The following is a 12,706-nucleotide window of genomic DNA, read 5'->3' as shown; positions in this document are numbered from 1 at the left end:
GCAAAAATTGGGGACGAGGCTCTGGTACGAAAATGAAAGACGATTTCGTTTGCTTTTTTGTTTTTTCTATATATATTCTGCGATTGAAGATGTCAGGCGTGACTCTTGGTGATTTTAGCGCGCTGAATCACGCGGGAAAACCAGCAGGTGATTGTTATCGTTACCAATGATGACGAAAGCGATACTACAATCGAGTCAACTCTTCTCTGCCGAGATTGTGAGACGCGGGGACATCTGAAAATGACTTTGATCAACCAAAAGCAGACGACTCCTAAAAGTAATTGGTTGTATTTTCGGGGAAATCATGTCAAAAGCTGAAATAATTGTTTCAAAATGAATTGATTTCACCAAAACGTAATTTCCTTAAAAAATGGTTCAAAATGACCAGACGAAATTTCTCTTTAATAAAAAAAAATTTTATACTGTAGCACGAATATCGAATTCCCGTTTCCATAAGCACAATAAGGGTTAGAAACATGTCTTGTAAAAGACGCTTATAATCCCAATTCATGTTCATTCCCTTTATCCTACTTCGTCGTTTAAGTTCAATCAATTAATAAAATACAATGTTGCTTTTATCGTGCATATCTTGGTTATATCTATTTATTTCGAATTCATAAATGTCTTACTTCTACAAATGGTTTCGATGTGACTCTTCTTCTGTGAGTCGGCCAGAAAATGCATTTGACCACAAAATCGCATACCCTCTACTTGGTGCACTTTGTGAAATCGACGGGGCAGACGATGTGAGATGATCCCGACATCCGCGAAAGAAAAACGAGGTCGCCAACATTTACTGACACTTGTTCAAAGTCATACTCCATCAAAATACTGGTCTTATAACACATTGCAACAGCCGCCGTGCAACTTGTATACTGCTATCGCCCAGATCTTAGCCGGTACATGAGGGGCTTGATCCCCAGCGTGCACGGGGACTTGGCGCGGGGATTTCATCTGCCATAACACGTCATTCACCCGATTTTGATGGAGCGGGTCTTCGACACAACTTCGCAACTTGCAACATTTCAAAATGCAAGTATTCCCTCCATCGGAATGACATCTTTACTTCTGTTTGGCCCCCATTTTTATTTCAACTTCTGCCGACGCTGTTACAGTTTTACATATTCCTATGTAATTTTTTCTCTCTCTTCTATGACTGGTTGATTTAGATGGAAAGAGTTCACTTCCGAAGTGAAAAAAATCAACGTATCTATTTTTACGGGACCATACTGCATCGGAAAGCGAAGAGAAAAATTCATTCTGAATATATATGGTCATAATAATTTAACAAACTATACTAGTCTAAAATAAATCAATTACTTTAAAAGAATGTACCAAAAAACTTGTTTGTTTTCAATAAAATGATGTAAAAATTTTAGTTCATCAGAAGTATTATGTTCATGGTGTCGAGGGAAAATCATCAATTATATGAAGTATAAATAAAGTACAAGTAAATGTCTAATATGCATTTACCAAGGTCAGAAACTGCAAATAATATTATTCAAAATTCATGACTTTAGTGCTTCATAATTTTTGTTTTCTTAGTAAAGCAATGTAAGATTGATCAATAATTTAAAAGCTGGTGCCAGCTATCAACAAACCATATTCAAACTTTGGTAAGAGCCATCAGTTACCATTCCTGTTAATTGAGCGTTGCTAAGCCCAAAATATTGCCAACTTTGAAGCGTTATGTCTTGTACCACGCACCATTTAACAATCCGCTGCGAGCGATCGTTTTGAATGGATACTCATAACAATAAATACTCCTCAACGATGACAGGGTCGCGAAAGATGGGGGCCCCTGGCCATCATTTGGGAAATGTATACAAACCAGTCTTCTTCCCAGACGCTACGAAATAAGAGGGGGAAAGGGGGTGATTAAAGGGATGGTCCGGGCTGAAAGTATTTATAGCTTAATAAATAGAGTAGAGTTCACTGAGCAAAATGCCGAAAATTTCATCAAAATCGGATAACAAATAACAAAGTTATTGAATTTTAAAGTTTAGCAATATTTTGTGAAAACAGTCGTCATAAATATTCATTAGGTGGGCTGATGATGTCACATCCCCACTTGTTCTTTTGTATTTTATCATATGTAATTAGGTTTATTCTTTTTTTTTCCTCCAAGAACTAGAAAAATTGGATTGACAACTGATTTAGTGCACTAGATATTTAATGCTGCAACTTATTTCGTTATAAGGGAGACATATTATTCACACAAGTATGAAATAATGAAAAAATTGTGATTTTATGTAATAGCATAAGAAAACGGAAAGTGGGGATGTGACGTCATCAGCCCACCTAATGAATATTCATGACGACTATTTTCACAAAATATTGCTAAACTTTAAACTTCAATAACTTTATTATTTGTTAACCGATTTTGATGATTTTTTTGGGCATTTTGCTCAGTGAATTCTACTCTATGTATTAAGATATAAATATTTTCAGCCCGGACCATCCCTTTAAGAATGTATGTGTATTTATGCATATCCTATACAAGTTATGATTTGTAAGACGAAACATCTATATTGTCGATGCATGGTTGGGAATTACTTTCCCGGGGAGGGGGCTTGGTAATGATGAAAATCGCTATCATGCGAGGCAGCGAAGCGACCGAACTGATAACGAGGGCTGACCAATTCAAGATCGAATTTTGAAATATTGTGGACCCTCTTCGTAAATTTTAATGAATTTTTGCAATCGCAAAAAAATGAATATTGGGGCCTTTCCAGGGGGGGGGGCAAGGGGCCACTTGGCCCGCCCTCTTGCATACAGTTATTCATACTTTTCAGGCTTCACACGACCTATTTCCCTATCGTGCAGGTACCTTGTTAATCACAACGTCAAAAGTTGTATATTTGACAATTACATGAATATAAGCGGCAACAGCCCAGGGTATGGATCCTTTGGTTTGTCTATATAGGCCGATATAGGTAATTGATCTTACATCGTATACGAGAGAATACAACAGCATTCCGTGAAATAAGCGCTCTTCAAATAGTCCCACCCCATAAATAGACATCATAAATGAAAGCAATATAATAGCCATCCAAATAATAAGTTTGAAACACCTATATAGGCCTACTTGATCTATGACCCCATAGTGCAACCTATCCCATTTGTAAAAATAAAAATAAAGGGCCAATAAAAAGATTATGGGGCCTACAAGCCTAGCAGTTGCAAACGTTTGATCGCTAAAGGCATTAGGAAATGCAATGTTTATCCACGTTTGTAATACTGATAATTCTTGGAACTCATCAGAGGCAAAATGGCTATTGGAGAGACCGATTGAAAAAATAAATGAGAAGGTACTTTAAGGGGTCGCAACCCCTCACACTACAAACTTTTCACACAAACATGCAACAGGTGGAGATTTAGTGAGATTGCCCGTATACATTCTAAAAAGAGGTTTACCCAAAATTGGGTAAAATGGGAACATACATGTTTGTTGCGTAAAAAGATACCAAATATCTTGTAAATTTTACGCAATGTTGCGTTGAACATGCATTTTGCCCAATATTGGGGAAATATTACCCAGCGAACATACATGTTCCCTTCTACCCAATATCGGGTAAATGTTTACTCTCTGTTTTTAGAGTTTATAGGGGGACGACCCTCTCCCAAAGGCATAGGCTCCAATACAAAATTTCAAAATCGAGGAGACACGCAATCCCCCCCCCCCCCCTTCCAGGATCGCCACCCATCCTAAGGGCGTGAGGGGCTGACATCTCGGCGTGACACAACGCCCGATTGTGTATTTTATTTTGGAAAAATACACACAAAAAATCTAATAAAAGTACTTGAACCTACAGCATTAATGATTTCACAAAATTCCCAACTGTCTCTTATTAACAGTGGCCTCAGTAAAGTACAAGCAGGCTGGAAGGAACCTGGGACATTACTACCTAAACTGAAAAAAATGTAGACACATAACTTCGCTTCTAAAAGCTGTTAAAATCATTTTGGCATTGTAACATTTGATCGTCTGCTCGAAAGAGGTTTGGAAACGTTGGAAACAATCAAGTAAACACATACCTCATTAACACTTCAAAAAATTTGACTTTCGTCCAACATCAAGTACTTTCTTTTCACTTTACCAACAAAGTTGGTATAACTCAGCAGACGGAATACCCATTTCCCTTACGATGTTCTATGTGGAAGAGGAAAGGATTGTCTACAGAAGTGAGCGGTGAAAGACAGAAATATAAGAGAGGGGAATGTGGGGGAGTACAAAGATGGAAAGAGAGATGGGGAGGGGGATAGAAGACGAAAATGGGGGCAGAAAAGTGAGAGAAAGATTGGGAGAGGGAGGAAAAAGTGAGAGAGAGAAATAAGAGGGAGAGAGAAAGAGATGGAGAGAGGGAGGGAACGATGGGGGAGAGGGGGGAGCTAGAGTCAGGGAGATAGAGGAAATGAAACAGAGAGAGGGGCAGAGGCACGGACGAGGCCACTATTCATGTATGACATAGGTCAATTCCAAGGACATTTGAGACAAATTGCCCAATTTGCGGGGTGTTATTTAGCGATGAAAATCGCCAAATCACTCGTCATTCTTCCAGACCTCCATAAATTTACTCGCAAGCTTTTTGAACCGAAACTTTCCCAAATCCAACTACATTGTAGTATGTAGATCGATACCCTGGTTGACGTCAAACGATCTTTAAAGGGGAAGTTTGCCCTGACGAAAAGTTTGTTTTAAAATACCAGAAAAAAAAATGAAAGCAATGGTGAAGATTTGAGGAATATCCGTCAACGATTTCGAAAGCTATTAGAGTTTCAAATTTTTGACGTGCGACGTCATATACGAGCAGCTGTCCCTGTTGTTATATAAAATAAATGTATACAATTTGATTTTCTAATGGTTCATGATAACTCTTTTTTCTGTCAGGAGCGGGTAAGGTACTATAATAAATATTTTCTCTTTTTTTTTACTACACGATATATGGGATCTGATCGCATTTGACGTCACAAATCAAAACATTAAAATTCGAATAACTTGTTAATCTTTGAAGGATTTTAAAAACATTTTCTGTTATTTTTACAACAAACTTTTTGTCAGTGAAAACACAGAATTTCCATGTCCTCCATTCACTAAATGAATATTCACGTTGGATTTTCAATACACTTCTTTTCAGCACTTCTCATCTCTTACAGTTCCTTATACTTCCCCTTTCTCCCTGTTTTCCTTGCTAAGGATAAAATTATGGGAACAAAAACGATTCACCTCATTAAATCTCAAAATTCAACGAAAAGAAAATATAATTTTTAGAATGTTTACACCGGAAGAAATCACCGCCAAACTGACATCCATGCACCCTACCCCTCCTTTTAAAAACAAAACCTTTCCTAGAAAATCGGAAACCCCAGATGATGCAATTACGATAAACACACGTTTCAATGAGATATGAGATGAACTGGTCATTACACGCATCTTTTTATGTGTTAATAATGTTATTATGTAATCTTGTTTATAATTTCAAAGCCACAGGCGCCATTGCGAGGGAAAGTTCATATGGAAAGCTGGGGCATGACGGTACGGTAGCTGGAGGAAGAAAGTCGGAGCGCGCGATTTTTGCGGGGGCTTTTTTTTTGGATTAGCTCGTAATGGTACGAATCAATAATAATCGAAAGTAAACAAAATGGGTGATTTTTCTGTTTCGTTTTCGCGCCTCCCGGATGCGTTCCATATGGTCAAGATCCACGGACATACGACGAAAACGTTGACGAGTTTGGTCAACTTTTGGTCAATTTTCGAAGAAAATGATTACCAGTTCGGTGACCTCCGTACGGTGCCCATATACCTGCGGGGCTAGTAATGATAACCAAAACATAAACAGGAGACATCTTACCCCATTTGTGTCTTTAGATTAGCTGATACCAATCGAAATGGGTGTAACGAACCAGGTATATTATAAACATTTTCGACCAAACATATCCAAAACATGACATGTCTCCTTTTTCGCTGAATATGCCTAAAACAGTATTTGAAGAGAAGAAAAAATGAGGGGGCACCATTTCATGTCAATCAACATGATTTTACATGTAGGCCTAATTGCAATTGCTGATTCTATTACAAGGAGTTATAAATCGAATGTAGCTAAGAGAGGTGAAAATAATATCAGTTGTTTTTTTTCACTCGGATCCGTGTTCAGTTTTGGCAAAATTTAATGTCATTTGTTGAATTTTGAAAGATATTTAAAAATACATATCATGTGAAAGATATAGGCCTGTTATGTGAAAGATATAGGCCTATTATGATTTAAAAAATAAACGTAAAGATACCTCAGCTATCATAATTATGCAAACTGTTTTGAAATACATTTCGAACAATACCTTCATAACGGTTAAACCATATACAGTGCGTATCAAAAAAAAGTTTACACTTTGAAAAAGACCTGGGAATTGAAAAATATACAACATGTGGGTACACTGTAAAAACTGTGGTGTTAAAACTGACACCAGTGGGTGTTAAAAGAGGACCACACCCTCTGGTGTTAAAATTACACCCTAGAGATTGAATATAACACCAAAGAGTGTGCATGTAACAACCAAAGGTGTTGCAATAACACCTATAGGTGCTAAACTAACACTGTCAATTGAACACCGGTGTAAAATCACTGGTGTGGTCTTCTATGTACACCGGTTAACACCGCAGTTTTTGCTGTGTAATATTTTCACATATATTCTTGGGTTTGGGTCTCATCTATCCAATGAAAGTAAAAGTTTTGACAAAATGTTACACTTGAGTGAGCACTGTCCATTTTTTGTAAAGCTCGCAGAAATCTGTTTGCGCAGAAATGCTCATTTTCACGCTGTGTCAAGGGGAACGGGCGAAATCAAACTTACCCTGTGAAACATTTCTCATACATTTCCCTTGCCCCCTTAGTCAATTGAAGCAAAACGAATACATTCAAGCATTTTATAACAACTTTGCCACCCAAACTGAAATTTCAACACTTAGTAAGCACAACCTTTACCCTTTTTGTGCAAGCTGGATCTGAGGACATAACTGAATCTGAAGAAAAGTTTATATCAGACATCTCCAGCATTTTTCACTAAGTTTTTATCATTAAAAGTAGGTTTACATTTAATTTTTTCATTTAATACTCGTTTCTCTACACTTTTCCCAAGCTTGACAATGATTAACAAAATAAAAATCAAGCCTAAGCCACTTCATGTAAATCACAGGTCAGTATAAAGCAAATATCGTCACGATGACCTCGGTGTGTGGAGGAGCGGGGTGGGTTAAAAAGGTAAAAGATATCTTCAAATCAATTTTACTGGCTAAATTCCACGTGTTCTTCATGATTAAGGCCTACTTTTATTCGCATAACTATTTCAAAGTTCTGCGCAAATCATTTTTCACTAACTTTTCAAAAATAAGTGGTGCTCACTCAAGCGGAAATATTTTTCGACAGTTATATCGTCATTTGCTTAAATGGATCTGTACCACTGTTAAAATGTGGAAAATCACCAGGATATTACCAATGTATAATTTTACAGGATTTTTTTTATACGCACTGTATACTCAAAATCAATTATCATTTAATGACTACACTTTTTGAAAGACCTTTCCTTTAAAATCGCCTCTTTAACCAGTAACCAACAGCTGTTTCATTGGAGGTTACAGTTGAATTGATGTAAAATACAATTCACATATCTCTACTTTTTTCTGTTAACTTTCCTTCAGAATTGAATGTCTTTAAAATAAAGGTACGTGTCAGATACGCTCAGTATCGAAGCTATAATCTTTAAACTGAAAACAGGTAATTCTGTGGACACAAGAGCTGTTGGAAAGGACAACTCGAGGTTAATCTCGAAATTATCCCTGTTAATTGAATATTTTTCGGTTGATATAACTTCTAACCAACCAAATCTCAAACGAAAACTCTTCGAAATCTCCACCGCATCCTTGTAATTTCTCCTCCGTCAGCGATCAATTTGAATTATTAATTTCACAAAGATCACAAGGGCTTAAAATTTACATTCTTAAATCTTAAGGATCATTTTATAAAGATATATTAGTGACAGTATCCCTGATTTGTATGGCTTTCCTACACGATCCATCGCCCATCAAATGACACTTGACTACTACAGCTCAAACAATAATGACGTATGCTCTTCTATAACTGTAAACTTGGCGCTATTGTATAAAATCATATTTCTGAAGGAATATGATTGTGGGGTCTTGAAAATTGAAAGCGATCTTCTGATTTTATTTGGATTGCCTATGTAGGCAAACAAAAGCATTAATGATCTTGGATAAACGAAACTCTCAATGAGGAAGAGCATCAATCAATGTCGACTAAGGGTTTGGTATTGATGTGGACATCATAATAATATCGCGTTCATTATGACTTATTCGGCGGCCTTCCCCACGATCAAGGGCACTCAATCGCCCATAATTCCTTTGTTTTTTTATGATGACTTATACTAGATGTCGTGGAATTCTGTTGACTTTCTGCTTCATTGCTAAACAATGGAAGCTTTTACCAGTTAACCATGGAGCTACTAACGCCAGGGTTCAACGCTATCGGGCAGTGTATGATTCATGTTTGACCATGGTTTGGCTGACAAGTTATTTAAGATGTTTTTACGAGATGTCGAATGTCATCGAAATCGAAGAGTTTCCCGTTCTAAGAACGGTAAATTGCCAATTCGTCTACTGCCAACTCGTCCACTCAACAAATAGTCTACTTTCAATCAACATTTCGTCTAACAACCATTTGGTCCGATAAACATTTGGTCCAATGACTCCAATCATCACTTCGTCTAATTACCATTTCGTCTATGACCATTTCGTCTCATAACCCAGTTGGTCTAATATCCATTTCATTTTCATTCATTTCGCACAATATACACTTAGTCCAATTGTACCATATGGTATATAGGCCTATGGATTAAATGGCTATTGGACAAACTGGTTATTAGACGAAATGGTAATTGGACGAAATGGCAATTAGACCTTGTGGATAGTGAATGAACTGATTGCAGACCAAATGATAGTAGACGGGTTGGCAATTGGACGAATTGGCATTAGACGAATTGGAAATAAACCCTAAGATTTTTTTTCATCTTTGTCACCCTTTCACAAAATGGGAATACTATTTTTCGAACGATAACATTAGAAATACCCCTGAATTTGTTTCTCCTTTGAAATAAGTATTTATCACAAATTTGTAAACACAAGCATTTTTTCCAGAATGAAAATTCACACGATTGTCCAGGAAAAACTGACTAGTCTCGAGCAGTTTCGAAACGAGCCGAATATCCTTAGCGGGTTCAATACTTGCTAAATATTGACCACACCCTCTGTCATTAAAAACAAAGCATTTCTACAAATAACAAAAAAATAATAAGATATAATCTACAAAAATAAGCTGTACTTTCCTGACTTCTCATCTTCCAGTCGTTTCAGACTTAGTTTGGGCATATTTTCTATCGGCAGCTTACAAATCGGTTTGAAATCATGGTCACATTTTCTTCTTTTTTTTTCTTCTATTTAAAGAGAAATAAAAGACATTCCGTACATACATCTACAAGCAAATGTAATCAATGAAACATACGTCATATACCAGGCATAACTAAACAACAAAAAAATATAATTTTTTTCAGATATATTAAATACGAGACATTAAGAGTAGATTATTTGTGTAAACTGCCCCCTCTCCACCCCCTACCCCCCAACGCACACATACAAAAATGCACACAACCATGATCACAAAAAAATCTCCTTCAAAAAGTAAGAGTTTTATGATTTTTAGTGCTTTCTCATGCTCTTTAAAACATACTGCATAATGCATATTATGAATTTTCAAAAAGTAAAATACTTTGGGGACATGTTTGACCCCCCCCCCCTCCCCGATCGGCCCCTCTGATGATAGTTTTGATATATACGGACATATAATACAGAAAGACCATGATCATGAAATCACGTATCAAGAGGAATATTTATGTGCTCAATAAAATTAAAGGGGAGATGACGGCCCACTTGCCAAACATGGAAGGGTTTGAAATCAGTGACCCATCTCATGAGCTAAGGTCATCCCTCAATTTCAAAGATGACAGTTTATCACAAAAGACCTGAAGCACTAGTTTGTGTTCTTTTATAAACATTGATATAATTCAACTGCAATATGAATATCAAATTAAAAGGGTGAATTGGAATTCAATTCCAAAGAGCGTTTTTCATCAATATCAAACATTAAAAAATGTTTGATTCATAAGAGCGATAGGAATTTTCAACACTGTCATGGTACTTGCTGATATTTTTTAGTAAAAAATCAGCAAGTGGATAACATCCAAAATTTTAAAAATTCATTAGATTAAAGGATAAGAACGAATAACATTTGTTGATTTATCTAGTATGTTCAAATTGAGAGAGTAAAGAAAATATTTAAAAAATAAATTGATTTATTTCTAAGTTATAATAATCTATAGACACAATTTAGTTACATTCATTTTTTTCACCCCTGCGTTTAATCGTGCCTGGATTTCTACAGCTTATTTTGCCTGAATAAATATTATTCAATGCAAAGCCCCTAAACACAGCAAGGGAATTAGGGGAGTTTGTAATAGTTATAGTTTACAGTTGCATTACTGTTTATTCTACTTCAAGCAATTAGCGGTTAAAATATTAAACAATAAAGCTTTTTTAATTTAGTGGCCAATAAATTAAGCATAGTTGTTTAAATTTCTCATCACTTATTTAAGCTGTTAAAAACTACTGTATAGACAGTAAAAAGCGCTGTACAAAATAGATACAGCGTTTTTATCATACTGTATACCAAATACCATGATATTCCATAAGTTTTAGGTACCAACGTTTGGATGCAGAGGGGCAAATAAGTGGTGTATCACTCTATGCCTACTTTCAAGGTATATAATACACTTGGTAGGGTAAATGACAAGTCACCGTAGAATCATGTACCACTGAATGTATTTTACATATCATTCAACTTCATGCTCATGCACTGTTGGTTTTACAATATTTGTTAACTTTGATATGTTTGAGGTAATTACAAAGAATTCCACAAATATGAAATATCATATAAAATATGAAAATTATACAAATTTAAATTATCATATTGAGTTCGACCGCTGGGGTAAGGGTTAAAGTAAACATCACTTAAAACGGACTTATGAATACAAACAAACTCGCTTTTGTAATACTTGTTTGGTAAGAGAGATGGTTCGGATCAACGATTTACAATGAATGAATAAAGAGGATACAACTATTGTAAAGCAAGGTCAACGAAGAAAGGGAATGCCAGGTGAAATGAAACGAAATGGAAATAAATATCCATGTCAACTCTGAACTAGGCAGAAGTTTACGGAATCAGGACTGAAAATCACTTCACTTTTTTTTCGAAATGCAATGAAACGATGGATTTTCTAATAAAGAATTGTTTTCATCAGTTTTAAGTTGTCTGGTAAGTGGCAGGCCTCCATTGCTAGAAGGAGTTTATTCCTCTATCATGTTTATGGACCAAAAAGTAACAAGTGACATAAAATCCATTTAAATTTACAAACAGGTATATGTAATTGGCGACAATTTTCTGAGGCAAGCAACCCAATCATTGTATCTATATATTTGGCATGGTTGAATATAAATATCGAAATTTAGGCTCGTATATAAATATAGGCATAATGAAGAACAGAGAGGCTTCATGGATGAACGAAAAACAAATAGAAAAATAAAATTGAAGAATCGACTTATTGACAAACTGATTATCAGGCCTATTAGATAGACATACATTGATAGATAGACAGACAGACAGACAGACAAATAGATAGATAGATAGAAAGAAAGAAACAAAGAAAGAAAGATATTAAGATAGCTAAATGAATGAATACATAAATATATGAATAGACAAATAAATAAATAAATAAATAAATAAGTAAATAAGTAAATGAATAAATAAATAAATCCATCAATATAAATAGATGCCGAGGCAGGAGTTAATTGAATTTGAATAGGCCTGTATCCCTCTACCTAAAAAACAAAGGTTTCAATTTCAATGATCTTGCAGTAATCATAAATCAAGGGCTATTTCGATTGTAATACACATATCATAAACAACATAAATCATCATAAAATAAAGAAAAAGGGTGTAACATCTTGCACAAGAATTTGGAAAAGACGGGGAAAAGAATCCGTAACAGTGCAATGCAAAACCAAATTTGGTCTCCAACATAACTTTCAAATCTTGCGAAGCAACATTTATCTTCGATCAATAAAGCCAGGGAACGGGTTGAAATATGTGCTTTCGAAATATTATGCTAATTTCTGCGTGCAAAACACCCAGATCAGATGTCCTAGCAACATACCAGGGCAAGAATTGGATGCCTTATATATGCGGTGAGTTGTGGGTGCCTCGCAGCTCCTTATTATACCGACAACGGCACACGCCCACCCCCGCGAAATCAAATCCCGAATCAAATTCAGACATTGAATATCAAAGTCTTTACCAATAAGAGAAAACAACAAAATAAGGGTTTGAATTGAGCTAGTATCGCCTACCTCGTTTTCTTGCCAACCGTTCTCCATGAAGGGGCTGGCTGGAAGTACGAAATCCGAATCACTGCAAGTCGATGACTTCTCCAGTTCGTTTAGAAGACCATCGTTCCCGAACAGCGACAAGTCAGGCAAGATGCCGCCCGTCTCGGCCATACTGTCACCACTGCTCTGCTGCGGGTACAT

General features: G+C 36.1%; 1 protein-coding gene across 1 annotated transcript in view; it reads right to left on the bottom strand.

The window, feature by feature from the left end:
- LOC129261391 (uncharacterized) overlaps positions 1–12,706 on the bottom strand; it is a 17,421-nt gene extending 4,715 nt beyond the window's left edge. Inside the window, exon 1 of the mRNA XM_054899455.2 lies at positions 12,527–12,706. Within this exon, the coding sequence (XP_054755430.1) occupies positions 12,527–12,706 (180 nt within the window). The remainder of the gene's footprint in view (positions 1–12,526) is intronic.

Source organism: Lytechinus pictus, chromosome 5 (assembly GCF_037042905.1).
Source record: "Lytechinus pictus isolate F3 Inbred chromosome 5, Lp3.0, whole genome shotgun sequence".
In the NCBI taxonomy this organism is placed as follows: domain Eukaryota; kingdom Metazoa; phylum Echinodermata; class Echinoidea; order Temnopleuroida; family Toxopneustidae; genus Lytechinus; species Lytechinus pictus.
This window is presented reverse-complemented; position numbering and strand designations above follow the sequence as displayed.